Source organism: Cervus canadensis, chromosome X (genome assembly GCF_019320065.1).
Source record: "Cervus canadensis isolate Bull #8, Minnesota chromosome X, ASM1932006v1, whole genome shotgun sequence".
Taxonomy (NCBI): domain Eukaryota; kingdom Metazoa; phylum Chordata; class Mammalia; order Artiodactyla; family Cervidae; genus Cervus; species Cervus canadensis.
The window spans coordinates 67554368-67581146 of NC_057419.1; the positions used below are offsets into that span (position 1 = coordinate 67554368).

At 37.1% G+C, this 26779-nt stretch overlaps 1 protein-coding gene across 9 annotated transcripts in view; it reads left to right on the plus strand.

Annotated features, from left to right (window-relative positions):
- The window catches only part of DMD (dystrophin), a 2532480-nt gene that overhangs the window by 995192 nt on the left and 1510509 nt on the right, over positions 1-26779 (plus strand). For all 9 annotated transcript variants that reach the window (XM_043457704.1, XM_043457699.1, XM_043457698.1 and 6 more), the window contains 3 exons: positions 8185-8373; positions 9041-9222; positions 24778-24928. In XM_043457704.1, coding sequence (XP_043313639.1) covers positions 8185-8373; positions 9041-9222; positions 24778-24928 — 522 coding nt within the window. The remainder of the gene's footprint in view (positions 1-8184; positions 8374-9040; positions 9223-24777; positions 24929-26779) is intronic.

Sequence of the window (26779 nt, forward strand, 5' to 3'; positions counted from 1 at the left end):
TTTTATGGTAAAGGCTCATCTCCTAGAAACGTAGGGCTTGGTAGTGTATTAGAGGGGCCGCGGATTTTTATGGAGGTAACCAAGACACAATTTAGTGATAGATTATCTAAGAAATAAGTTTATTTCTCTTTCAGAACTCTTTATCTTAACTGGCTAGATGTGGGTGATCCAGGCTTCAGAGGAGAACCCTGATCATCCAGGGACCAAGGTCCTTTTGTCTTGTTGCTGTCATCCCCTAGCTACCACCTGCACCTCCATGATCAAGGATAGCTCACCCCACGTCTGCGTCATGGTCTGTGGGAAGTAGAAAAGGGCCAAAAGGAGAATATATCTGTTCTCCTCAGGTCTTGACTAAGAAGTCACACACATCCTAGCACTCTGGCCAATATTTGGTGACATGCCACACCTAATTAGAGGAGAAGCTGGGAACCGTGGTTTATATTCTGGGTAGCCAAAGAGTCCCCTCAACTGTCTGTGACTATAAAAACAAAAGTGGAGAAGGACAGATATTGAAGGACTAGCAGTCTTTGCAGTGGCTAGTTTTTTCTAGGTACCAAGGTGAACACTTTAGATTCCAGATCCATTTTTAAAATAGGTTTTTGGATGAGTTTTTTTTAAAATCTCATGTATCTGACACACATGTCTGTACAGTTGATATACTGTTCTTAGAACGTCTAAGCATAACATTGCATTTCTGTGAGACAGTCTGTAATGGTGAACAATACCAACTATGCTGATATTGAAAATCACAGACAAGTAATAGTAACTGTAGAGTGTATAGGGTTCAAGGAGTGGATGTGGCACTTGCCTTCTTATGGGAAATACTGATTTCAGCTTTACTTTTTGCTCAGCTTCCTCCATCTTATAAAAGAGAGTCTGCTTCACCACCTGGGCTGTGTCACATGGTTGCCTTTCTGCTGTCCCCATCTTCTGTATGATTTTGGTGTCTGTGTCTTGAAGACATCATTTTGAACTTGACATCTGATTTCTGATTCACCAAAATAATGGGGTCCAGGTGTTTTCTTAGTAGTTTCAAAACCATTGACTCTGAATTTGTAGACATGAACACAAGAAAAAAAATAATTTTTTTTAAAAGGCAAAGTTGCTCAGCTGAACTGTGCTCTGAATAGAAATAACTTTGGTCAACTTATCAACTCCTTTTACCTTTCTTTAAATGGCCCCGTCTTGGGAGGGGGGTTTAGGGGAACATGGATGCATGCATGTGTATGGCCGAGTCCCTTCTCTGTTCACCTGAAGCTATCACAGCATTGTCTTTTAATTGGCTATACCCCAATGCAAAGTAATCTAAAAAATATAAATAAATGGACGCATCATATATACATGGCATATGATAGCTTGCAATACAGTTACTATAGTAATTTGAAATTAAAATCCTTCCCAGGTGATGAAGGAGATTTGAATTAGAATGGCAGTTCAATGAATATATATATATGAACTTGGAATATCACTTCATCTAATCATTTTACTTACTTTTATTGATATAATTAACATATAACATCATATTAGTTTCAGATGTATAGCATACATGTGATTTATGTATATATTGCAAAATGATCATCACACTAAGTCTAGTTAACATCCATTACCACTCTTAGCTATAAATACATTTCTATTTCAGTTTAAATAAGTTATACTAGGATATCAGCTTCTTAGGTGGCACTAGTGGTAAGGAACCCACCTGCCAATAACAGAGGTGTAAAAGATGTGGGTTCGATCCCTGGGTTGAGAAGATCCCCTGGAGGAGGGCATGGCAACCCACTCCAGTATTCTTTCCTGGAGAATCCCATGGACAGAGGAGCCTGGCGGGCTACAGTCCATGGGGTTGCAAAGAGTTGGACAGAACTGAGTGACTGAGCAGACAGCACATAGTAGGATATTTTGCAAAAGCACTGTTTCAAAGATTCTGTTTCTTCATAGTAGATTCTTATCAAATTGTGCTAAGGATGTGTGTTTTAGAGTCTGAAAAACCTAGTTTTAAATACTAGGTCAGTCAGTTACCTTTGTGACCAATTTTTCTGCTCCCGTTTCCTCATCCTGCTATTTTCTGTCATCCTGACCTGTTGTGGTGAAAAATGATAGAATGCACATCAAGTGCTTAGCAAATTGACTGACACTAAGTGCCCAATAAATAATGGCAGCTGTTGTTCTTGCTATTATAGATGTGGTTGTTGGTGTTGTGATTGTTGTTTTAATATTGCCATACAGTAGGCCATAATTTTTCCTAAATCCTCATTAGGGCTTAACTTTGAACTGAATTTCAGGCACAAGCAATATTAAAAATTACCTATTTCTGGTATCATTAGACTGAATGTCATGTACAGTGTTGCATGATGGATTAATTCCTCATAAATCACTTCTGTAATCATTTTTCATACTTTGAATAATACCCTGGTTTACATGTTATATCTCGGAGGAAACACAGTGGAAATGTGGAAAGAATATTTGCAGATACTAATCCTGGTTCCTCTGAACTGTTCCTCTATTATTTAGTAAAAGAACCACTTGGTTATCCCTCTGTAATCCTTTAGCTTTCAAATAATCTTTCACTGAAGGATAAAAAGATTATAGAATACACCAAACAATTCACCATTCATGCACTAACTTGAGACTCTATAAAACAGAAGTATGACACATTTAAAGGAGCTAAGTGATAACATTTTCAAATATACTTGAAGCATTTATACATTCAAGAACAATAAAACTGTTTTTTATCCAGGTTAAAACTCATAGCACATTTTAAGGTTGAATTTGGGGAAGTTGCCAAAATAGATGAGTTTCAACAGAAATATAAAACCACTCAGTGATAGATTGTGCCCTCTGGAAGAGTCCCAGCTATTTTTCTAAGAGCTTTGTGGTTTGCTGGGTTGCTGGTTTCACTACCTATATGTTGCCATTTGATGACTTATCTCAGTTTGAATTGCCAAAATCATGCTTCTAAAAATATACACAGCTCATTCAACTGTGTTTCCTCATAAAAACCATTTGCCGTTTCAATGAACATTGGTCCCCAAATACAGGCATCACAGAGCATTTCTTGGAAACCAGAATATGCTGAGCATTTTATATGCCTCATCACATATACTGTTTTAAGCAGTCCTACGGAGAAATAGTTTTATTTTCTTTGTTTTGCAGATGGGGAAACTGAGACACAGAGAAGTTAGGTAACTTGCCCAAGGTCAGATAGATAGTAAACTGGATTTAAAAAAAATATATTTACGTCTGGAGTAGTTTCAGGGCTATCCCTCTCCATTTTATTATGACAATTTCTGTCACTGGAAATGAGTTTCCAGACATTTGTCCTGGACATCGCAGGACTAATACATATACCCATTTGTCTTCCCTCATTACTTTACTTTTCCCCTCTGTACTCATTCACCTTTATGCATTAGCAACATCTTCAAGGAATGTAGTTGACAATATCTAGTAATTCTTCATGCAAAAGGGTAGTAATTAAGCCTCTGGAGCGTATGGATAATGTTGAATAAATTTTAGTGTTCCTAATTTTGAAAACAACTAGAATTGTTTCATCCATTCATTGTTATGCCTCTCATCTGAATCATTATTTGCCCAATGTACTGCAGAGAAACATAAACTACTGTTATAAAGATGGAAATTAAAATAAGATCAAAGCATAGGGGAAAAAATTAGTTCTAGTTGATGATACTGGCACTTCCATTCATGAAATGATTGGTATCTCTTTCTTACGCATCATTCTTTTTTTTTTTTTTTCTTAATACAAAACAAAGATCAAGCTTCCTAAAAAGAAAAATTCTTTACTGTAATATGTATGAATTGGCCACAGGCTAAGGTCAAATATGTAACAGTATGACAATGAATACATATTTTGAGTAACTAAAACCAAAAGTACAAGCCTCTCTGTGTGTCCTTGTTTGTTTCAAAATTCTGTTTTAAAGATGAATATAAAGATGTTCTTCCAAGGGTTTTATTGCAAATGTGCAAATGTGGAATTCAGCAAATTTCTTCTTTCATGGGATTTACTTGTACTGAAATTCTAGAATCATTTCCAGTTTTGTTCCATGAACTATAAAAATTTTTTTCATCATGATGCAGAACATGCTTACATATACACTTAACAGACATACATATATATGCATACTTGAAACAGAAAATCACACAACAGTCTAGTCCGTAATATAAATGGCACAGACTGGTATTTTTATTCTTTTTATTTTTAAATAGACTATTCCTGGTCATCCCCACTGAAATGATTAAAAAATCACTGATGGATCACAACTTACAAATTTGAAAAACAGTGGTCTAGACAAAGAAAAAAATTATTTACAGCCTAACTGACAATTTTGACCATAATCAAGTATATATGTAGAATTGATTTATGGATATAAATAATGAGTTATTTGTGTAATTTCACACAGCTTATCTGTTTGAATTTAGCTTTAATATGGCTGTCTTTGCAAAGTTTTTGTTTTATGAATATCCTCAGACAAAACTTTTAGATTCAGAATTTATGAGTGCTAGACAGCATGTCCTTGAGTATAAAGATTTGCCTTCTAAAATTTTCTCCAAAAATTCAAGCCTCTGTAAATATCAGTAAATCATGAAGTGTTTACTTTTTTAATCTAAATTGTGCAATGGTAAAATATAGTGTTGTGTTACTTGAGTAATAGTGTCGTTTGCAATTTATCATTTGCAGAAGATTATTTGAACTCAAGATTGTTAATAATTTTTAGAACTTTTAAATAAGAGCTAGGTTGAGTTTCCAGTTTCAGAAAGGTTTCATTTAATTGATGTTTACTCTTAGATGTTTCCTGGGTCATTTTTTTAAATAGGAATTTTCTGGCCCTTGAAATTTGAACAGTGACTCAAGAAGGTAACCTTGGAGAAGGCTGTGTTTCCAAATGGTTCTTATGTGTAGAAGAATCTAATAATAATTAGAGCTATCAGCTACTGTATTGGGTTCTTATGCAGGTTCAGGCATTCTGCCAAACACTTTATATACTCTCCTTTAATTCTTACAGCAGTCTTAGGAAAGTATTATATTATTGTTCTCATTTTACATAGGAGGAAGCTAAGGCTAATGATGCAGTTAAGTAACTACCAGGGTGACAAGACCTCAGCTGCAAGTCAAGATCCAAAAACTGATTGACTTCCAGAGTCCTTGGGTTTTATAACCACTTTCTACTATTCATAATAAATGTCCTGTCTCTTCTCACCCATAACCCAGGGAAGACACACTATCCAGGATTTGATTGTACTTTTCCCCCACCTACACCCAGGGCTACTGATTTGTATAGTGCAGTGAAAAATAAAATTTGGAGCCCCTTGTTCAAAAAAGCAGGAAGGAAAGTGCTGTTCAAATGACCAAAATATAAAGCTGTTTCCTTTATTCTATGATCTTTCTCTCAACTTGCCATTGTGTTTTTTATTTGCTATTCAACATCATACTGAGTAAAGAAAATTAAATTTTAAAGTATTAGCGTGAGTTTTACTGCCCATTGTTATATTGTACAATTGCAGTTGTAAATGCAAATATAAGATCATTTAACTTAAGCGGAATCACCAGCATTGCACAATTTGTATTTCAGAGCTTATATATGCGTCTGTATTTCATTCTTAACGTGAAAACGTTGTACGACTAACTCAGCTGTGTTTATTTCACTCCTTGATAGGTGCACTTTCTACTTATGTTCTGTGCCTTCATCTTACTGATAAGTAAGGAAGGAGTTGAAAGGAAAGGAATCATCTTGTCTTATCTTTCCCTTTCTTTCTATGTCATTAGTTGTAGCATAAATGGTTGGCTAACACAGGAAAGAAATATGAGTATGAAAGGATATGATTGGGTTCGTTGGTTGTTTTTGTTTTTTTAGCATTGCTTTCTTTCTGCATTGGAAGATAGTTCTGGTTCAAACAGAAACCATGATTTCCTGAGGCTGTCAATGCCATCCCTCATTCAGTCATAGACACTTGCACTCAATGGGAGTCTGCTCAGTTCCCACATATCATGGGTCCACCAGAATTCTAGGCTCACAGGACACCAGAAACACTATATGCAAATGGGGAAGACATACATAATGTACCTATCTCCTCTGCTCATATGCATACTTTATCACTCCACTGAACTTAGAAAGCCCAAGTTCAAGGATAGAATTATTAAGAATTTTAAGGCGGCAATGTCAACAAGCAGATAAAACAAGCAAGGGATCGTTTGAACATTGTAAAACTGCTCAGATCTTCCAACCATGAGGCTATTTCTGTCTACACATATTTCCCAGGCTATCTTTTTGTGACTTTTTCCCTCCTACTGATGACTTTTAATTTATTATTTATCTTATTTGGGGGTAGAGGGAAGGAATACGTTATGGAGTTTGTTCTAACCCCTAAGACCTCCAGAACTTGCCTTGACCTTGGGGAGGGCCCATGCGACTACCTCTCTTGTGACACTTGTATTCTGTTTGAGATCCTGAAGTTGGATAATTTTGACTTAACAGGCTGACATATTGTGCCAGTTCTCTAGAAACAGGTACAGAATGCGTCCTTTGATGAAAATATTACACCAAAGACTGCCTCTATGCTTTTTTATCCTAAAGGATTTAATAGTTCAAGAAACTTATCATATTAAAGTTTCAAAATTGGAGCATTTATCAGAAGAGCACAATTAAATTGGTGCTGGCAGCTCAGTGGGAGAAGGCCCAGAATTGCTGGGGACTGGAAATTCAAGGCAGACATGGCAGAGAAGAACCATCAGAAGAATGCATTTTCTCTAGGCAAGATCATGACCTCCCTCCCCCCACAAGTAGCTTCTTGTGGTTCTACACTGCCATGTGTTTCCTTTGCAAAATCGCATTTGTCAGGGCCCAGTGCTTGCTTGCTATCTATAGGGTGTTCAGAAGATTCCTCTCCAAATATTTTTCCAGTGTTTTTGCCCTGACTACTTTATTTGCCTATGTCCCTTACCTCGGCAGGAAACCCTCTTGAGTGTGGTCCTCCTCAGGATTTCTAAAGCCCAACCACCTACCATGCATGTGCTTGACCTAAAGAAAAATTTATGCAGATGCTCCTATTTGTTCTGATTTTTTAATATTGATAAGTGCCTTAAGGTTAAAGCAGCAAGTACATAGGTTATCCCAAGAGCTGTCTCGTATCACTTGGTAGTACTGGTTCCATAGCTCCGGAATCTCCGCAAGCACACAGCCAGGTTTAGAGGTCACTATTCCATTCTGTCAAATACCGTCTGCTCTATAGACCTCTTGAGGTCTCCATTGCTTGGCTAGAGGTGGCAGAAGGTATAGACATGCATTGCTCTCCAGAGGAATCCTTTCTCACCAGATTTCTTCAGTCAGTCTCCTTGCTTCCTCTTATATACCTTAGAGTTAGGTAGTAGATGAAGGAGGGTGGGACAGTTTTGTGGTCGCTTCTTAGCAATTCCTTCAAAGGTGGCCTGGATCTTAGCTTCAGAATTATGAACACTTTGTAACCAGGGTTTTCAGCTTTAGGATCCCAGGAGAAATTACAACTGTTGAGAATCTCAGCTGACATCCTGCTAAATAAATTTGATAGCAAATACTTTATATTTTGCTTTGCCTAAGATAATGTCTTATTATTTAAACCATGACCTTCTGGAAATAAAGGCTTAATTCATAGAAGTCATTCTACCTTTAGAAGTTTCAGATGTATGAATGAAGTATTTTTTTTTATTATACATTTCCCTCACTTATTTTCTTATTGATAACTTTTCTGGTCTGGAGATTTTCAGAAATATTTCATTAGGAGCTCTTAGGAAGAGATGTTTCCTTTACCGTCATTGTGAAAATTACATAAATATAATACCAATAATGTATATATAGAGGACTCAAAATGTGAACTAAAAAGTTTGCCTATGGATGAAAATCTGTGGCATTTAACATTAAGAGATAATGTACCAAATCACTCCTTATAGTAATCCAGAGAACTTTAATCAAATATTAATTTGAAGTGGATTCCAATGGCCATTTGAGAATCTGTGGATGTATTTGTGAGGATGTTAAAATGCAGGCTCATTACTGTGTATGTCTGCTGTTCGTGTCTCTAATAATGCAAGTGGACGTTTCTAGCATTTTAAATATTTCATTCGATTTATCATTTAATGTATTGGAACAGCCTGCAAAGATACTAATTATATAACACCCAATTTGTTTTATTGTTCAGCGTTTGGAAGCTCCTGAAGACAAGTCATTTGGCAGTCCATTGATGGAGACTGAAGTAAACCTGGACAGTTACCAGACAGCTTTAGAAGAAGTACTCTCATGGCTCCTTTCAGCCGAGGACACATTGCAAGCACAAGGAGAGATTTCTAATGATGTAGAAGAAGTGAAAGAACAGTTTCACACTCACGAGGTAAAAGCAATCATCGATTAATGAAATAGGGCAGATGACATAATGATCATTCCCTCTGTTTTCCTCAGTTACTCTATAAGATCCTTGTATTCTTGTAATTTAGTGTTTGTTTTGAGATGGAAGCAAGATAAATGTTCATGCATTTGGCTTTCCAGTAGGCGGCTTTGGAAGTTTTCCTTTGGAGAATAACACTCTGAAGGTGCTGAGACTTGATTTTGTCAGTAGCTCCTATAGGAATATGAAAGGCCAGCTCCTTTGTCTTGGGTCAAGGTCAATGCTGAGATAGAACTTACACTCCAGAGTACCTAGGGCATATCAGGCTGCACTGCCCCCTCAGTCGGAGATTTTTCCTGGGATGACACACTTCTTGGCCTCCTCCCCTTCCCTTTCCTGTTTCCTGTTGCTTCTGCTCCCTTGCAGATCTTCCCAGGGATCTCTTTCTTGATAAATCACTAGCATATAAGTCCTGGTCTCAGGCTCTGCTTCTTCAGGAGGTGACCTAAGCTACTAATATCCATTAATTCATATTATAAACAGTATTGGATTTACTTTTACTGGGAATAAACTTTAACTGGGCTATAAATTTAAAACTGCCAAAAAATGAGAGATTCAAAACCATAATGATTTCCATAATATGTCAACTCTTATCACCTTCTTTCTTTGTCAGGGATACATGATGGATTTGACATCCCATCAGGGACGGGTTGGCAATGTTCTCCAGTTGGGGAGTCAGCTGATTGGGTCAGGGAAATTATCAGAAGATGAAGAAACTGAAGTCCAAGAACAAATGAACCTTCTAAATTCAAGATGGGAATGCCTCAGGGTAGCTAGCATGGAAAAACAAAGCAAGTAAGTCTGTTTTTAATTTCTATAAGTAGCAAGTTTGGGAGTCTTAATAGTGTCTTGATGCAGTCCCTTGCTTAAGTTAGGATTCTCAGTTTTTTCCTAAAGTACGCAACTCTTCTTCAGGGGCATTTTGGTTAGGTTTTCATGTCCATTACATTGTGGGTTTCACTTTTGTAATTGAAGTGGAGCTATTGGAGAGAAGGACCAGTATCTATAGAACTATACTTTAAAGGTCGCTGAATTTGTTGTCATAATTAATATTTTCCAAGTTTTCCCCTAAAATTAAAATGTGAATATAGAAGGCATGGAAGTTTGCACAGGAAATCATGCACATAAAATCACATATTAGGTACAGTTGACAGGAAACTTCTCTTCTGAAGGAAAAGCTCTTGAAATATTTAATAGTTTTTCACATGTTTATGGAAATCCTCTTGAAAAAAGTTTCTCGTCTGTATCTGGAAATCCTTTTTCAAGTACTTGCATGTGAATTATCTTAAAGTATATATTGACTTAATAAAAAATGTTGAGACATTTTTGAAAATGGCATATTTCTTGTAAAGGTAACAAGTGGATCTCATCGTTTTAGATGTGCTACTTTGATTTATTTTGTTAGGTGTGTGTATTCATGTAGAGCTTATTGAGACAAGTTGATTTATTTTTAAATGAAAAGAAATGAAGTGCCAACTGTGGATTTGAATACATTAAGCTAAAGAAATTGTCCAAGTGTCTTAAGTTTACTTAGCTATTATTTATGAAGATTAAATCCTTTAAAAGAGGACCAAAGAAACTCATTGGGTATGCTGGGAGGATTGTTATTCTAGTACTAAATTATAGTGTGATAATAGGGAGGGGAAAAGCACATTTTTAAGGTCATGTATTTTGAACGAATAAATAAAGCATACATAAGACAGAGTTTTCACAAATATTGGTATTCACAACCAGGAGATACTGGTCTATACATATTGACGTTTTCCCCAGCTGTGATCGTTTGGAGTATTGCAACAAATTCTAGAGGTGAGAAGTATAATGGCAGTATTGTAACTATTAACTCTATTCCCACCCATGCCCAGGCTTCCCTGATATTTCAGTTGGTAAAGAATCTGCCTGCAATGTGGAAGACCCCAGTTCAATTCCTGTGTCAGGAAGATCCACTGGAGAAGGGATAGGCTACCCACTCTGGTATTCTTGGGCTTTTCTTGTGGCTCAGATGGTAGAGAATCTGCCTGCAATGTGGGAGACCTGGGTTCGATCCTTGGGGTTGGGAAGATCCCCTGGAGAAGGGAAAGGCTACCCACTCCAGTATTCTGGCCTGGAGTCACAGGGAGTCGGACACAACTGAGCGACTTTCACTTTCACTTTCTGCCCATGCCCAAGGCTCAACTAGTTTAAGCCACCCATTTTTCATCATAGATCATAAGATAGAGAGCCTCCTACTTGTGGTCATATGCCAGCATTCTTCAGGTCACGGCTTTGGTTTGCACCCATTTGTGCAACTTAAACAGAGTAACCTCAGGTAAAATTTGCAAGTCTTTAAAATCCCAACTCCTGCTTTACTGCATATCCCATAGTGGCACCACTGTCTTTTCCTTCGTGCTTTCTGTTTTCCCATCTTCTTCTGAAGGCTAAATACATTCTTGTTCCTCATTCTCTTTTTTCAATAGGGCTAACAATATGGGATTAATTATTCATACAATTAATTGCATCTTCAGACTGAGTGGAGAAAAGGTGGATTCAGCCTACAATTAAAACCCCAAGTTTTTAATCTGCTATTATACCATTTAAAAATTGGTTAATTGTTTTAAACAATACCTTGTTAAAGAGGTATCTACCATTAAATGATGAATGACAGCACACACACGTACATGGATGAGACCATGTACGCACACATATGTGTGTGTAATTTGCTCACACCCATCCCTCTGGAGGATGAGAAACCTAAAATGGCAATATTACCAAGCTAAGATTGACATAAAAAATAGTTTGTCCTTAGAGAAGGTTGGTATTTAAGCTTTTAGAATGATTAACAAGAAGGTAAGGGCAGCCTCTTAGCTGGCATAGCTTTTGCTAAAACATAGTTTTTAAAATGAGACACTAATGTGTCAGTGCTTGTAGCATATCAACTAGTCTGGACAATTTGTTGAGGTACACATACACAAAGTATTATTTAAGACAATCAAATTCAGAAATCTCTTGTAAGTTTGTAAATAATAGTCTTACATACCACTTTCACTAACTTTGTGGATTTTCATGCATAAAATTCTAAAGGCGATTAGCCATTATGCAAACTATCCTGGACCTGAATTTTGATAGATTTTTTTAGAGGAAACAAAAAGCTGATTATCACAATAGGATATTGTCAATATTAAAAAAAATAATTTTAGGTTCATTTTAATCCTTTAGTACATTGCTACCTGTTCAGTTTATACTTTCATGGCCATGTTGATGATTAGCTTCAATTTGGGGCATTATCTGTTATTTCCAATCATATGATTACTTAGGAGTAGGAGGGCATAGTAGATGGATAACAATCAAAAATGGATTATGCCACACCTTTCAGTTTGCTCCTCCAAAGAAAGAAAGGCTATGGATAGATATAGTCAAAATCCATTTTCCCTGCCTAAGCATAGATTTAGGGAGAGATAATGATAATTAAGGTTTGTCTAGGTAGATGAGATGTAACCAAAGCCAGCTAGAATTCTTAAGTTGTTGTCTTATTCAGTCAGTTCAGTTCAGTCACTCATTCATGTCCAACTCTTTGTGACCCCATGGACTGCAGCATGCCAGGCTTCACTGTCCATTACCAATGCCTGGAGTTTGTGCAAATGCCTCAAGTTAGTGATGCCAACAAGCCATCTTATCCTCTGTCATCCCCTTCTCCTCCCAACTTCAATCTTTCCCAGCATCAGGGTCTTTTCCAATGAGTCAGTTCTTTGCATCAGGTGGCCAAAGGATTGGAGGTTCAGCTTTAGCATCAGTCCTTCCAATGAATATTCAGGACTGATTTCCTTTAGGATGGACTGGTTGGATCTCCTTGCAGTCCAAGGGACTCTCAATAGTCTTCCCCAACACCACAGTTCAAAAGCATCAATTCTCTGGCACTCAGCTTTCTTTATAGTCCAACTCTCACATCCATACATAACTGTTGGAAAAACCATAGCTCTGACTAGATGAACCTTTGTTGGCAAAGTAATGTCTCTGCTTTTCAAAACACTGTCTAGATTGGCTTTTCTTCCAAGGAGCAAACATCTTTTAATTTCATGGCTGCAGTCACCATCTGCAGTGATTTTGGAGTCCAAGACAATAAAGTCTTGTCACTGTTTTGATTGTTTCCCATCTATTTGCCGTGAAATGATGGGACCAGATGCCATGATCTGGTCTTATCACAAAAGTAAAAATAAATAAATAAATAAAAAGAAAATGGCTGGGAAAGCAGATAATCTGATAACTAAAATCTATGAATATTTATACTTGTCAATTTTTAGTTTCATCTAAGAGCATGTCTATGTATGATAATCAAATTATATTTTATATATATTCATTGGGATATATTACTGTATATATCAGGTTTCCCAGGTGTTGCTCATGGTAAAGAATTCACCTGCCAGTGCAGGAGACACAAGAGACTTGGGTTGAATCCTTGAGTCAGAGGGTTTGATCCCTGGGTCAGGAAGGTCCCCTGGAGTAGGAAATGGCAGCCCACTCCAGTATTCTTGCCTGAAAAAATTCCATGGGCAGAGGAGCCTGGTGGGCTAACTACAGTCCATGGGGATGCAAAGAGTCGAACGTGACTGAGTGACTATGAATGTAATGGCTATGTATGTATGTAGGTGTCTGTATCTACATCTATGTATGTATCTATATCTGCATCTATCTATATACGCATGAATGTTAATACTAATAAATATTAGCGGAGTGCCTCAAAATACCATCTACATTTCAAGGCACTGGGTATACAGTAATGAATACAAAAGGCAAGGTTCCAGAAGCTCTAGAGTGTCTTACATCCAGTAAAACACACACACACACACACACACACACACAAACAAGACAAATATCAGATAGGAATATGCTTTTTGAAGAGGTTAAAAGTTAGTGTGATAGAGCCTGAGGGGCCTCTTTTGCCTGTGTGACCCAGGAATGTTGTTTCTAGGGTGGTGCCATTTAATTTCAAATTTGAATGACAAGGAGGAGTCACCATTTGCAGATCGGGAGGAAGTATACTTCAAACAGAGGGAAAAGCTCATGCAGGGGTCCTAAAATAGGGACACTGGCTTGTTAGAGAAACCAACAGGCAGTTGTGGCTGGAGAGTGGCAGGAGGGAAGATTCAATAGCTGAGGTACGAGATGGGGTTGGAATCTATCAATAGGTAGGGGTCTTGTCACGTATGGTAGTGTCAGGGTAAAATCAAGGACTTTAAGATCTAGTATAAATGTGACAAAAAAGTCATCAGAAGGTTTTAAGTAGGGGAAAAACAGGTCAAGAAAATATTGGTAATGCCACTGGAAGAAGACAGGAGAGTTGTAATACCAGTATCAGGTAAGAGATAATATTGACAGTATCTCTTACTATTACTTTCCTGATAATAGCCCAGGTAAAATGTGCTAGTATCTTATGCCAGGGGGTGGTTGTAATCATACATGTGTTTTCTCTATGATCTTACCCCAGTCACTAGTGTATAAACCATTTGTGCTGTGTTTATTTTCCTTTTTGTCTTTCTAACAGTCAAGATTCCTCCTCCCCACCCCAGGAAATAGGCATCCTTGCCTCATACATACAGATGCTACCTTTATACAAGGTTGTATCTAGGGAATTTATCCTATAAGCCATTAACAATTCCCAAACAAAATGAGAAGTTTTAAAAACACAGAGGTAGCAAAGTGCTCTCATTTCCCACTTATGCTCAATCTACTCTAATTTGCCTAAGGGATAAGGTCTCCCTTTCTCCAACTCCTGTTTATGTGAACTAGGTGACATCCTTCCCCTCTGTGGTACTCGGTTACTGATTGCTGACACACCTCTAAAGCATACTGGCCAAGATAGGGTATGAAAAGTAGATTGTGGACATGAAATTATTATGAAGTATAAAGAATGATCATCATTATAAATGACTAGCCATGGGTTAATAATTTTAACCATACTGTGTAACTATGCCGATGTGAAACTGTTAGTTGCTCAGTTGTGTCCGACTCTCTGCGACCTCATGGAGTGTAGCCCACCAGGCTCCTCTGTTCATGGGATTTCCCAGGCAAGGACACTGGAGTAGGTAGCCATTCCCTTCTCCAGGGGATTTTCCCAGGGATTGAACCCAGGTCTCCTGCATTGCAGGCAGATTCCTAACCATCTGAGCCACCAGGGAATATATATATATATATTTTTTTTCACTTTTCCCCCTCCAGCTTGTTCTAATTGCCTTGCTCATTTTTTCCCAAAGGACTTATTTGTGGATGTTTTCTCTGGGGGAAAGTTATTTGAAATTATAACTTTATTATTGACACATTTAAAAATATTCCTTGCAAAGGAATATAAGTAAAACACATAAACATGTAGATGCTTCTTTCTGTTCTCCCTGTTTTACTCTGTTCTCATTTGATTCTTCCCTTATTAATTTATTTTCTCTCCAATTCTGATATCTTTGTCAACATAAATTCATAACGAGATAAAGAAGCAGAAGTTAACATAATAAAGAACTTTTTAAAGATACTTCTAGCCGCCACTACTTTGGCACAAACATGCTACTATCAGTCAATTATCAATCTTTAACAATGATTATGAGATTGAAATGGAAGAACTAAGTTCCATTGATTGCATAATTAAAATAATTAAGACAAGACAGTATCTGTTGACATGCTCAAGTTGGAACCTTCAGATGAGTAGGCAAAATGATTTTTATTTTGTTTCATTTTTATGCTACAGAATACCCTTCGGGTGGTGGGAGGTGAGGGAGAGAGAAGAAAAAGACAGAATTTCCCACTGTGGAAGGACAAGAAGACTATTGGCATAGGGACAACAGAAGATTTTCTTCTCTATGAATAAACTAATTAATTTGATTGAAAAATGCAACCTGCAGAGAGCAAAAGAGATTTACTGACATTTCTACAAGGACTCACAAAGATAAGCACAGCAAGTTCCATCAACTTCTCTGATAACTGTGGTTAGGACATGCAGGGGGAAACTAAAACCTTTGTGATGGTGAGGGAAGAAAAATGAAGGCGAGTCAGTAAGGAGGCCAAGTGAAGTTATGTTCTGGTTTATATCAGCAAGAGGAGAGATACGAATAGTATCTGGGTGAAAATATAAACCATATCATGGGAAATAATTGTGAATCACCATCAACACTTTGACTGGAGTGAAAAAATATGTCTAACAACTCTGGCTCATCTTTTTTATTTTCCTTTTAAATTTCTCTTCCAACCTGGAAATGAGATAACATATGTGAGAGTGAATAGAGTAAAAGAGGTGCTGAACAAGTAGCAGGGTTGTTTTCTCCCAAGTGAAGTGACTAACACATGGCACATGTGAATATCTGAATGAATGGATCAATGAATGAATGTGTTTCTTAAGTAGTTCTGTTAAATGAATTCACTGCAGTGAACTTTTTAGCAGAGTAAAATCTTAGTCTCTTACTTGCCATTATATAACACTGTTTCATGAATTCATTTTTTTCTAATCCTATTAAAATTAGATTTCTTTGCAGATCAAGGTAGTTCAAGAACCACTAGCAACAACATCACCTGAGACCTAATTTAAAATGCAGACTCTCAGGCCTCACACTGCATGATCAGAATCTACAATTTAATGAGATCTCAGGTGATTCCTAAGCCCCCAGTTTTGCTTTCAACTGAGGTGGGCCAAATGTATTAACTACTTTCTCAGAAACTTCCAAAATGGTGCTGGTGATGTCTCATTCAGTACTCGGATGTTGCCATCATCTCTCATGGGTCATTGATAAAATAGCAAGATTCTTGTGAAAGAATATACAATAGACAATGTGAGACTATTGACAATTCATTGGTGGCCTAATAAGTAACAGTTATTAACATAGAGTAACTTGATCAGGTTCAAATCAATATGATGGTCCATGACAACTTTTTTTGTAAATAATGCTCAGTTAAAATGTGGACACGACTTGTTCCAATAATATAAAGTATGTGACTCTCATAGTTTAAATTATGAGTAGGAAAGCCAAATCTCTGGAATTCATAGAAATGAGAGTTGAGTGTAACATTTTTTGGAACAGTGCTTTTCCACAGAGATAAATAATGGTAATTAAAAATTAAGCTTAATTATTCATTCATCTGTCTAACAATTTTTATCTCCTACATTCCCTGCACCGTTATAGATACTGGGGAAGTATCAGTGGACAAAACAGACTAAATCTTTGTTTTATTGAGCATGCCTTCTTCATGGGAGGAGACAGTTGAAAAATATGTAAAATATGTTTATCATTGAAGAAGGAAATGACAACACACTCCAGTAGTCTTGCCTAGAGAATCCCATGGACAGAGGAGCCTAGTGGGCTACAGTCCAGAGGGTCGCAAAGAGTCGGATGTGACTTGGCGACTAAACAACAGCATGTATACCATAGCACATGGCTTTAAATTATGGAAAAGAAAAAAAAAAGCAGGGGATAGATTTAGAGAATGAACCATTGAATTACTGTGCGTACTTGGTCAGTTAGGGAAGGCCTCCCTTTTAAGGTAATATTTAAGGGGAGACCTGATCACAGGGAGGGGACAGCCATGCTGATGGCTATGGCAAAAGAAAGCGAATATAAAGATTCCGAGGCAGGAGTGAGCCAGGCGTGTTTGAGAAATAGTGTGCCAGGTAAAATGACACCATTCTCACTTATGGCTAAAAAAAAAAATGATGCTAATTAAATCAGTGAACTGTCTTAACATGAGAACATTTAATGGAAGTTGATGTTTTTATATATAATCTTAATTCTGATGTTTCTGATTAGAAAAGTGTATACATTTTTGTACTATATCTTCTTATATCTGATAATTGACACCATTTATGCATTCGAGCAATATTTATCATGTTAGACATCTAGTGTGTGCCAGATATTATAGAGTGACATAATTTTTGAAGTTGAGAGTGGGCTTCTATTGTCGTATAAATGATTATGATCTCAGAATGTCACCATACCTCATTTTCACTAGAGATAATTTAAACAGATTTCTAATCATTATATTTGAGTCCTCTTTTTTTTGTGATGACATCTGGGAGTTTCATCACTCACTTTGTAAGTATTGAATCAGGAAGATTGAATTGAGTGTCTCTGTAATGTATTTGCCACAAGAATCTTTTGCATCCAGCCATGCAGCTTCTTTATTATGTTACTGTTACTATTTTGAATGTAAACGTGCAAAATGCAAATGAATGTGTTTGCATTTTTAACTTTAATTTTGCTCTGGATAGTTGAAGAATGTCAATAATTAAACTGTTGTTGAGCTTTATGGATGGAGGGATAAAGTAGATCAGTATTTTGATAACTGTGTGTTTATGTTTCACAGAATCCTTTTAAACACAGTGCTATTTTTCACACTCCATTTTGTGGGAAAATAAATACTGATACATGTTTGATTTTGAGGGAGTGTGAATACTTTCATTTCTGTTGAAAGGCAAACTTTGCAGGCAAGTTCTTTCTAAAATATTTCCTGTGAGGCTGTTGAATTAAGACTGTGTTCTCCAAGACCGGGTTGTAGGGTGTAATAGAATGGTAACTATGAGAATTAGTGGGAGCTTTGGGAAAATGTGTATGACCTGGTCTCTGCGTTCTCCCCTGACCCAAGATATCAGTGCCCCTATTGGTTGGAGTGCTGATGCTGTAGAGAAAAGAATGAACATGCATTTTGGTGGAAAAAAAAGAAACCCTTCATAGGATTCTGTTAGACTTTTATCTTCCATTCATTCTCCAATGGAAATTCCTACTATTCCAGTGCCTAAGATTTAAAGACAGAAAACCACTGACCAGTGCCAGATTTTGCAAGTGGGTCTTTTAAGATGCCATTGCATCTTGGAGGAGAGAGGATGGGTATTTTTTTTTTTTTTTTGAGGCAAGGAGGTGCAGGGGAGCAGGAGGGATTAGTGAGTGAAGTCGCTCAGTCGTGTCCGACTCTTTGAGACCCCGTGGACTGTAGCCTACGAGGCTCCTCCGTCCATGGGATTCTCTAGGCAAGAATACCGGAGTGGTTTACCATTTCCTTCTCCAGGGGATCTTCCCAACCCAGGGATCGAACCTGTGTCTCCCGCATTGGAGGCAGATGCTTTTAACCTCTGAGCCACCAGGGAAGCCCCTGGAGGGATTAACCACCTGCAAAAATGCTGGTGATAGACTTGAAATGTAGGGAACTGGTCGAGATTGGTGGTGGAGAAGTGGTGGTGAAAGTCTTATGCATTTGGGGTCTCTATTTTATTGGATGCTTAGTTTTGAGCTTTATGTTTCACAGGGCATTCAGTGAGCTTTGATAAATGTTCTAAGCTGTGAGAATTGAAAAATATGGATGTGCTTCATATGGCCCATTCATTACTGCCATATGACAAAAAGCCTTTATGCATTTGTACATGTGTTACTGAAACTTTTCTTTAAATTTACCAATATTGTGTTTCTATTTTAAAGCAATGTTTGCTTTTTTGGCCAGGGGTTTATCAGGTTTTCTGATTCATACTTTTAATGTAATGTTACAAATGTTTAAAATGTCTGGTCATTCATTTTCCCTTGTCACCTTATGTTTGACCAAAACTGGGTCTCAGAGTGTATTGTGGTTTCTATCATTAATGGAAACCTCATGCTGAGGGATATGACTCTCCTCCTTTAAGTGAGTAAAAAGAGTAAAATTATCTGTTAATGACAAAAATTGAGAAAATCCTACTAACTGACCTTTTATTTTTCTGTTTTTCCTTTTTGATAATCACTGACATAAATGAAATGAGGAATAGATTTAAAAGTTATCTCTAAAAATGAAGTAACATTAGTAAAGGTATTATGTCTTGTGCTGTGTGGTCAGCTGTGTCCGACTCTTTGTAACCCCATAGACTGTAGGCCACCAGGCTCTTCTTTCCGTGGGATTCTCCAGGCAAGAATACTGGAGTGGGTTGCCATTTCCTCCTTCATGGGATCTTCCTGATAAGGAATCAAACCCATGTCTCTTGCTTCTCCTGCCTTGGCAAGTGGATTCTTACTACTAGTGCCACCTGGGCAGCATGATGGTGAAGCAGACCCCAGGGCCACAATGCTCAATTCCCACTCCCCCCGCCCCCACGCCGTTGCTTGCCTTTGACTCAGGCAAACCTTTGTTTACCCATCTGTAAATTGGGGCTAATAGTATTTCCTGTATCATTAGGATTATGGTAATACCTCTATTGTCTGGCAAACCTAGACAACATATTAAAAAGCAGAGATATCACTTTGCTGGCAAAGGTCCATATAGTCAAAGCTATGGTTTTTCCAGTAGTCATGTACAGATCTGAGAGTTGGAACATAAAGAAGGCTGAGCACCGAAGGATTGATGCTTTTGAAATGTGGTGTTGGAGAAGACTCTTGAGAATCCTTTGGGCTGCAAGGAGATCAAACCAGTCAGTTCTAAAGGAAATCAACCCTGGATATTCATTGGACAGACTGGTTCTGAAGATCCAATACTTTAGCCACCTGATGGGTACAGATGACTCATTGGAAAAGACCCTAATGCTGGGAAATATTGAAGACAGGAGGAGAAAGGGACTGCAGAGGATGAGAAGGTTGGATGACATCATCAGCTCAATGGACATGAGTTTGAGTAAGCTCCAGGAGATAGCGAAGGACAGGGAAGCCTGATATGCTGCACTCCATGGGGTCACAAAGAGACAGACACGACTAAGCAACTGAATAAGAGCAGTTTCTAGAATAGAAACTGCTTCCCTGGTAGCTCAGCTGATATAAAATCCGCCTGCAATGCAGGAGACCCTGGTTTGATTCCTGGGTCATGAAGATCCCCTGGAGAAGGGATAGGCTACCCACTCAAGTATTCTTGGGCTTCCCGATGGCTCAGCTGGTAAGAAATCTGCCTGTAATGAGGGAGACCTGAGTTCAATCCCTGGGTTGGGAAAATCCCCTGGAGAAGGGAAAGGCTAACCACTCCAGTATTCTGGCTTGGAGAATTCCATGGACTGTTTCATCCATGGCGTCGCGAAGAGCGACTTTTACTTTCACTGAAAGTCATGACTGAGCAACTTTGACTTCACAGCAGAGTCTCTGTGAAGCAAACCTTATGTTTGCATTGATCTCTTCTGTTCATGAAGGTGATGTTCCGGCAGTGGATGTGAGGTGGGAGACAGACCTCCATATACAATTATTTGAAAATGGTATTCCTTAAGGTGCTTTTTACTGCCCCTAACAAATAACCGGACTCAAAGTGGTTTGCAGCATGGCTTTCTGAAGTGTGATCCATGCACCAGTACCATTGGCATCCCTTGGACATTTGCTAGAAATGAAGAATCTCAGCCCCCTCCTCAGACCCACTGAGTTAAAATCCATGAGGACATATTCCCAAGTGACTCATACGCACATTAAAGTTTGGGAGGCACTGGTTAATGCCATAGGTTATCTATCATCTTATATGACAATAAATCTACAGTTGGAGTGACTCCAAACCATTCAGTCTGTGACTCAGATGTGTCGTCAGGGTCGCAAGCTATTTCCATGTATTGGCTTCTCTAGTCTCCATCTGTCCTCAAGTACTTTTACAGTGGGAAGCTGGCTGCAGCAGCTCGTCCTGTCATATCCTGACATGCTTCTGTCTCTAGACTTGTCAGGACTGTCTCCTGTCTGGAGCTCTTTTATTCCAATTCAGCCGCCTCCTCTCTTGAGTGCCAGTCATATATTTATGCTCCATTCTCCCTCTGATTTTATGTCCCTTTCTAAATAACCACTTGAAAACCATAAAATGAAACCAAGAAAAATGCAAACTCTTTCCTTGCCTGTGGGTGGTAGATTTTTATTTTATGAATTTGATTAATTTCCCCAATTTATTTGCATCTTGAGAATGTTAGTTGGAAATGTGGACTTTCTCATTTTAATAGTGTTTTCAGTTGAACAGAATGAAAGTATCATTTTTACAGAATAAAAACCTCAAACACCAGCAACTTCATATGAACCAACCTAGTATAACATTTTATCAATAAAGAAGGAAATGATTCAAGGTTAAGAGCACAGACCTGGGTCACAGCTTAGCATTTATATTCTGACTTACATGTCACTGAGATACACTGAGCAAGTTCTTAAACCTTTCCAAGTTCCAGTGTCCTCAGAATTGAAATAACAGTATTAACTACATTAAGTGATAATGAGGACCAAATGTAATCTTTAAGTGTTTTTCAAACACAAGTTAATTAGACTCCACTTTCACAATTTCTCCTATCTCTGTACTTGTCTTTATCATTATATATTTAATACTTTTCTTTAAAATAGTAAATTTTTACTTAATTTTAGTTGATTTTTCATCCTAAGCAATATGATCTCTTATATCCATTAAAATCATATATATGCACACTATATATAAATATGTATGTGTATATACACACATAAGCTCAGTGTGTACACACACACACACACACACACACACACACACACACACACACACACACACACACACACACACACACACACACACACACACACACACACACACACTTAGACATCTCCCAAGAGGATGGAATGATGCTATTGTTTCAAGTGACCACACTTTGAGAACCATTGGTCTAGAGAAGTAAAGCAGGGATTTCTTTGGCTAGGATACAGTGATGTGACTGTACCAGTCAGTAAAATATTGAACCACACAGGCTGCACACTGACTGTCCCCATACACCATTTTCCACCCAGCCATGCCAGCTCCTCCTCCAAGAACCTTCAGCTCCATATTTTTACATTCCACCTATAAAAGATGCAATACCTGAGAAAGTACTTTTTGGTACATCCATTCTTAGTGGTTAGTCTGAGTCTAGGTTCATCAGGTGAAATCACTGTTAAACATAAAAGGTTACTTGAGGTTCAGACTTCACATTTTCAGGCAGAGCTCAAGAAATTTCCCAGAACTCATGGGTTAGTGTAGGGTATGACATTGTATAACTCTCCCACACCTTATATCATCAAACTGTATTGGTCTTCCTGGTCCTCTAATGCCTTAGGGAATTTGCACAGGTGATTCCTTCTATTTAGAAAGTGTTTACCCCATCCTCTTCACTACCTCCTCTTACTTAAGGCTTTAGAGTTATTCAAATATTAGTGTTTCAGAAACATCTTTCCTTACGTCATGAACTCAATTCAGTTACTTTCATTTCAAAGCATGATCCCAGTTACAATGAATTAATGGCCTCATGAGCTATATATTATCTGTGACCCCCATTCAGAAGGTAAGCTCCATGACTGTAAGAGTCTTTGTCACTTTACCATTCATAGTATCTAAGTACTCAGTAATTCCACATTTAATAAGTATGTGACTCAGTTCTTCAAGTCTCAACTCTCAGACTCTGTGCTGTTTAATGACATCATTCGTAAAGAGCCCAGGTCAATGTGGAGCCATTTTTATGTCCCCTCTGAATATACACAAGTATAACTATAATGATTTCCTCATACTATTATAATTGTTGACATAGATATTTCCTTAAAAGTCTCTAAGCTACTTGAATATGAGGATGTTTTCTTTTGTCCATCTCTAACAAATAGGAGTTTCTAGAATAGATGTGGGGGTCCAGTAAGTATTTGTTGGATGAAACATCTCTCCAAAAGTTAAAAAAAAATGATATTTTAAAATGAAATTCCTTATTAACACTAACACATGTATGTTTGACTTGAAACATTTCTTCAACTATAAATAATAATATGGAATTTTTTTTTCTTTAGTTTCTGAAATGTGAGATTTTTAGCTCAATGTAAGAACAAACCAGGGAGGAAAAACAGCAAACACAAGGAATTATATTGTAGCCGATTCTCATGAAATCTTATTATCAAGTCAGTTCTCAAGGGATAGACTGAACCAATAAAGTAAAAGATTTATATACCTTGCAATGCCAGGATGGTGTTCATTGTCTAAGAAACTTAAACTAGCAACTTTGAATTTTTGCTTCCACTTAAACGGATGCTTTATCTATGTTGCTTCCCATAAAATGAAAATGTCTACTTTTTCTGTTTGACAAACGAAAGCTCATTCTCATAGACTTCTGATTACAATGTGCCTCAGGGGACCTGTGTCTCTAAAAGGTTAAAGCTGTAATGATAAATAGTATAACCTAAATGATTTTAAACACTCTCAGTTATGTGTATATTTTGTATGTTTAAATATATTGATTAATGGAAATTTCTGGTAAAAAATTTTATAAATAAGAATAATAAATAATTAAAATTATGTCTTCCTTATTGACATTTTAGGATCAGTGTGCAGTATACTATGGTTCTCAAAAATGCTTTAAACATGCCTTCATAAAGAATAGTTACCTTAAAATTTGTACTAACACTTCTCATTTGTCTCTCAGCTTTTTTTTTGAATTAATAGATGAAATAACCTAAATTTTACTTTTCATCCTTACTATGAAGTTGTGTGATTGATAAACAAGATGTCATCTCATGTCTGTCATGCCGATATTCACACTGAGAAGATTTAAGAACTTGGTTCTAAGGCGTATAGCCAGGCTGTGAACTAAAACCAAGTGTTTGGACTTTAAATCCATTGCCCAGCCCACTAATGTATACATCCTTGACAAAAAGAAAAAAAAAAGATACTCTTTCACTTATCTTATTTGTGCATAACAAGTGACTCCCAAACTGCAGCTTAGTACAAAAATTTATAATTCCATCTTGATTCTGTAGATCAAGAATATGGTCAGGGCTCATCTAGGTTGTTGTTCTGAGATTGTGGTATAGCTGGGGTCACTCATTGGGCTTCATTCATCAGGAAGCTTAACTTTTAAGATTGCTTTTTATTCTCCAGAGTTACTCTCAGGATGGTCTCTAATCATTTGGTAGTCAGCTTGGGCTCCCTTACAACATTGCAGCTTTGTCCCAAGAGACAGAATACAAATGGTGCTCATTCCCTTACAGCTTATGCTTAGAACTTGTATAATGTCACTTCTGCCATATTGTGTTGGTTAGAACAAATCACAAGGCCAGTCCATATTCATGAGCATGGAACATTGACTCCATCTCTTAATGGCATGACAGAGAATTTGTAGCCATGTTTTATCACCACACATATATTAAAATAATGGACATAAAAACAAACAATTGCCAGGATACATTACAAGCTCAATTACCAGAGATGGCTTTCACTTTATTTATCATGTTCACATTTAGTTAGCTGTGTGAAACGTTCTGAATTTGGAATGTGTGGACTATCATATGCTGAAGAAAGAATATCTTCAGAGGTGATTGATTATGGGTTTTATTTACCTTCTTTCTTAATGTCCAGCAAATGCCAAACCATGTTAACACACATTCAAATGTCAATAGTTTTACCTAGTGATAGGTTTAATAATAGTAAAGTTATTTCGACAGAAGCAATAATAGGTATCTTTCAAATTTTCAGTTTACATAAAGTTCTCATGGATCTCCAGAATCAGCAACTGAAAGAGTTAAATGACTGGTTAACAAAAACAGAAGAGAGAACAAGGAGAATGGAAAAAGAGCCCCTTGGACCTGACCTTGAGGACCTAAAACGCCAAGTACAGCAACATAAGGTTAGTATATTTTATGCTATTTGTTTTCATCTGGAAAACAAACTGTGTATATGTGTATTATGTACATACACATGCCATGGTTTGCAGATAAGAGAGAACTGAAGCTTCAAATGAGAAAAGGTTTAAAATAATTCTTACCTAATATTTTTTCAGTGTTTACTTTTTTGAATACAAAATAGCTAGGCTTTTCATACTTGAAAAAAAATCAAATATATTCCTGGAAGAGAACAATGCAGCTATGTGATTTATTAAAATTTTGGTTTCCTGGAAGAGAGTCTCTGTAGGGATTACGTGAAGAGCAAATTTACGTAATAAGGCAAGATTTTTTTAAACATGTTTTTACCTTCAATTCATAAGGTCTGCTTACAGCAGGTCAAGCTTAATGAAAAATGGACATCTGTAACATTGCTTTCCTGTCAAATATAGCATCTAATAATTTTAACATTTCCATCTTATCTTGTACATTTACAGTTATGCTCCCTGGTTACCTGCAAGTATTTATTGTTTCTGTGATTAGAATTTCTACCGAAATTTTCTTTTCAGCATCCATTTTTTTTATTGAGGTGTAATTGACATATTCATTTCAGGTGAGCAGCATAATGATTCAATATTTGTAAATACTGCCAAATGATCTGTACAATAAGTCTACAGTTAACATCCATCACCATGTAAAGTTTAAAATCCTTTTTTGTGTGTGTGTGAAGAGAGCTTTTAAGATTTACATTCTTGGCACCTTTTAAATATGTACCCCAATATTATTGATTGTAGTTACCATGTTATAGATTACATCCCTGTGATTTGCTTATTTTATAACTGGAAGTTTGTACCTCTTGAGCCCATTCACCCATTTCACCTGGTGCCCAAGCCCCCTCCCCTCTGGCAACTACCATCCTGTTGTCTGTAAGTTTTGTTTTGTTTATAATGACTTTTAGATTACACATGTAAGTGAAATCATACAATATTTGTCTTTGTCTGACTTGTTTTATTACCATCATTCCTTCAAGATCATCCAAATTGTCACAAATGGCCAAGGTTGTATTATTCTTTGGTCTTTTTGTGGAATATATACAACATTCCAACATATATATACACCACACATTCTTTATGCATTCATCCATCAATGATGAATTAGGAAACAACTCCTTAGATTGTTTCCATGTCTTGGCTATTGTAAATAATGCTTCAATGAACATGAGGGTACATATATCTTTTCAAGGTAGTATTTTTGTTTTCTTTGGATAAATATCCAGAAACGGAATTGCTGGATCATATGTAAGTTTTATTTTTTATTATTTTTAGGAATATCCGTGCTGCTTTCCACAGTGGCTGTGACAGTTTACATTCCCACCACCAAGTGCATTAGGATTCCTTTTTCTCTACATTGTCCCCAGCACTTGTTATTTCTTGTCGTTTTGATAATAGTGGTTTTGACTTGCAGTTCCTTAGTGATGTTGAGCATCTTTTCATGTGTCTTTTGGCCTTTTGTATGTTTTCTTTGGAAAAAGAAAACCTCTGACCTTTTTTTTTAAATCAGATATATATCTTTTTGCTGTTGAGATGTATGAGTTCTTTATATATTTTGGATATTAATCCACTATCAGATATATGCTTTGCAGGTGTTTTTTTTTCCCATTTGATAATTGCCTTCTCATTTTGCTGATGGTTTCCTTTGCTGTGCAGAAGCCTTTTAGTTTGATACATTCCCACTGGTTATTTTTGCTTTTGTTTGTTTTGATTTTGGACTCAGATCCAAAACATTGCCAAGACTGATGTCAAGGAGTTTACCACATATGATTTCTGCTAGGAGTTTTATGGCTTCAGATCTTATATTCAAGTGTTTAATTCATTTTG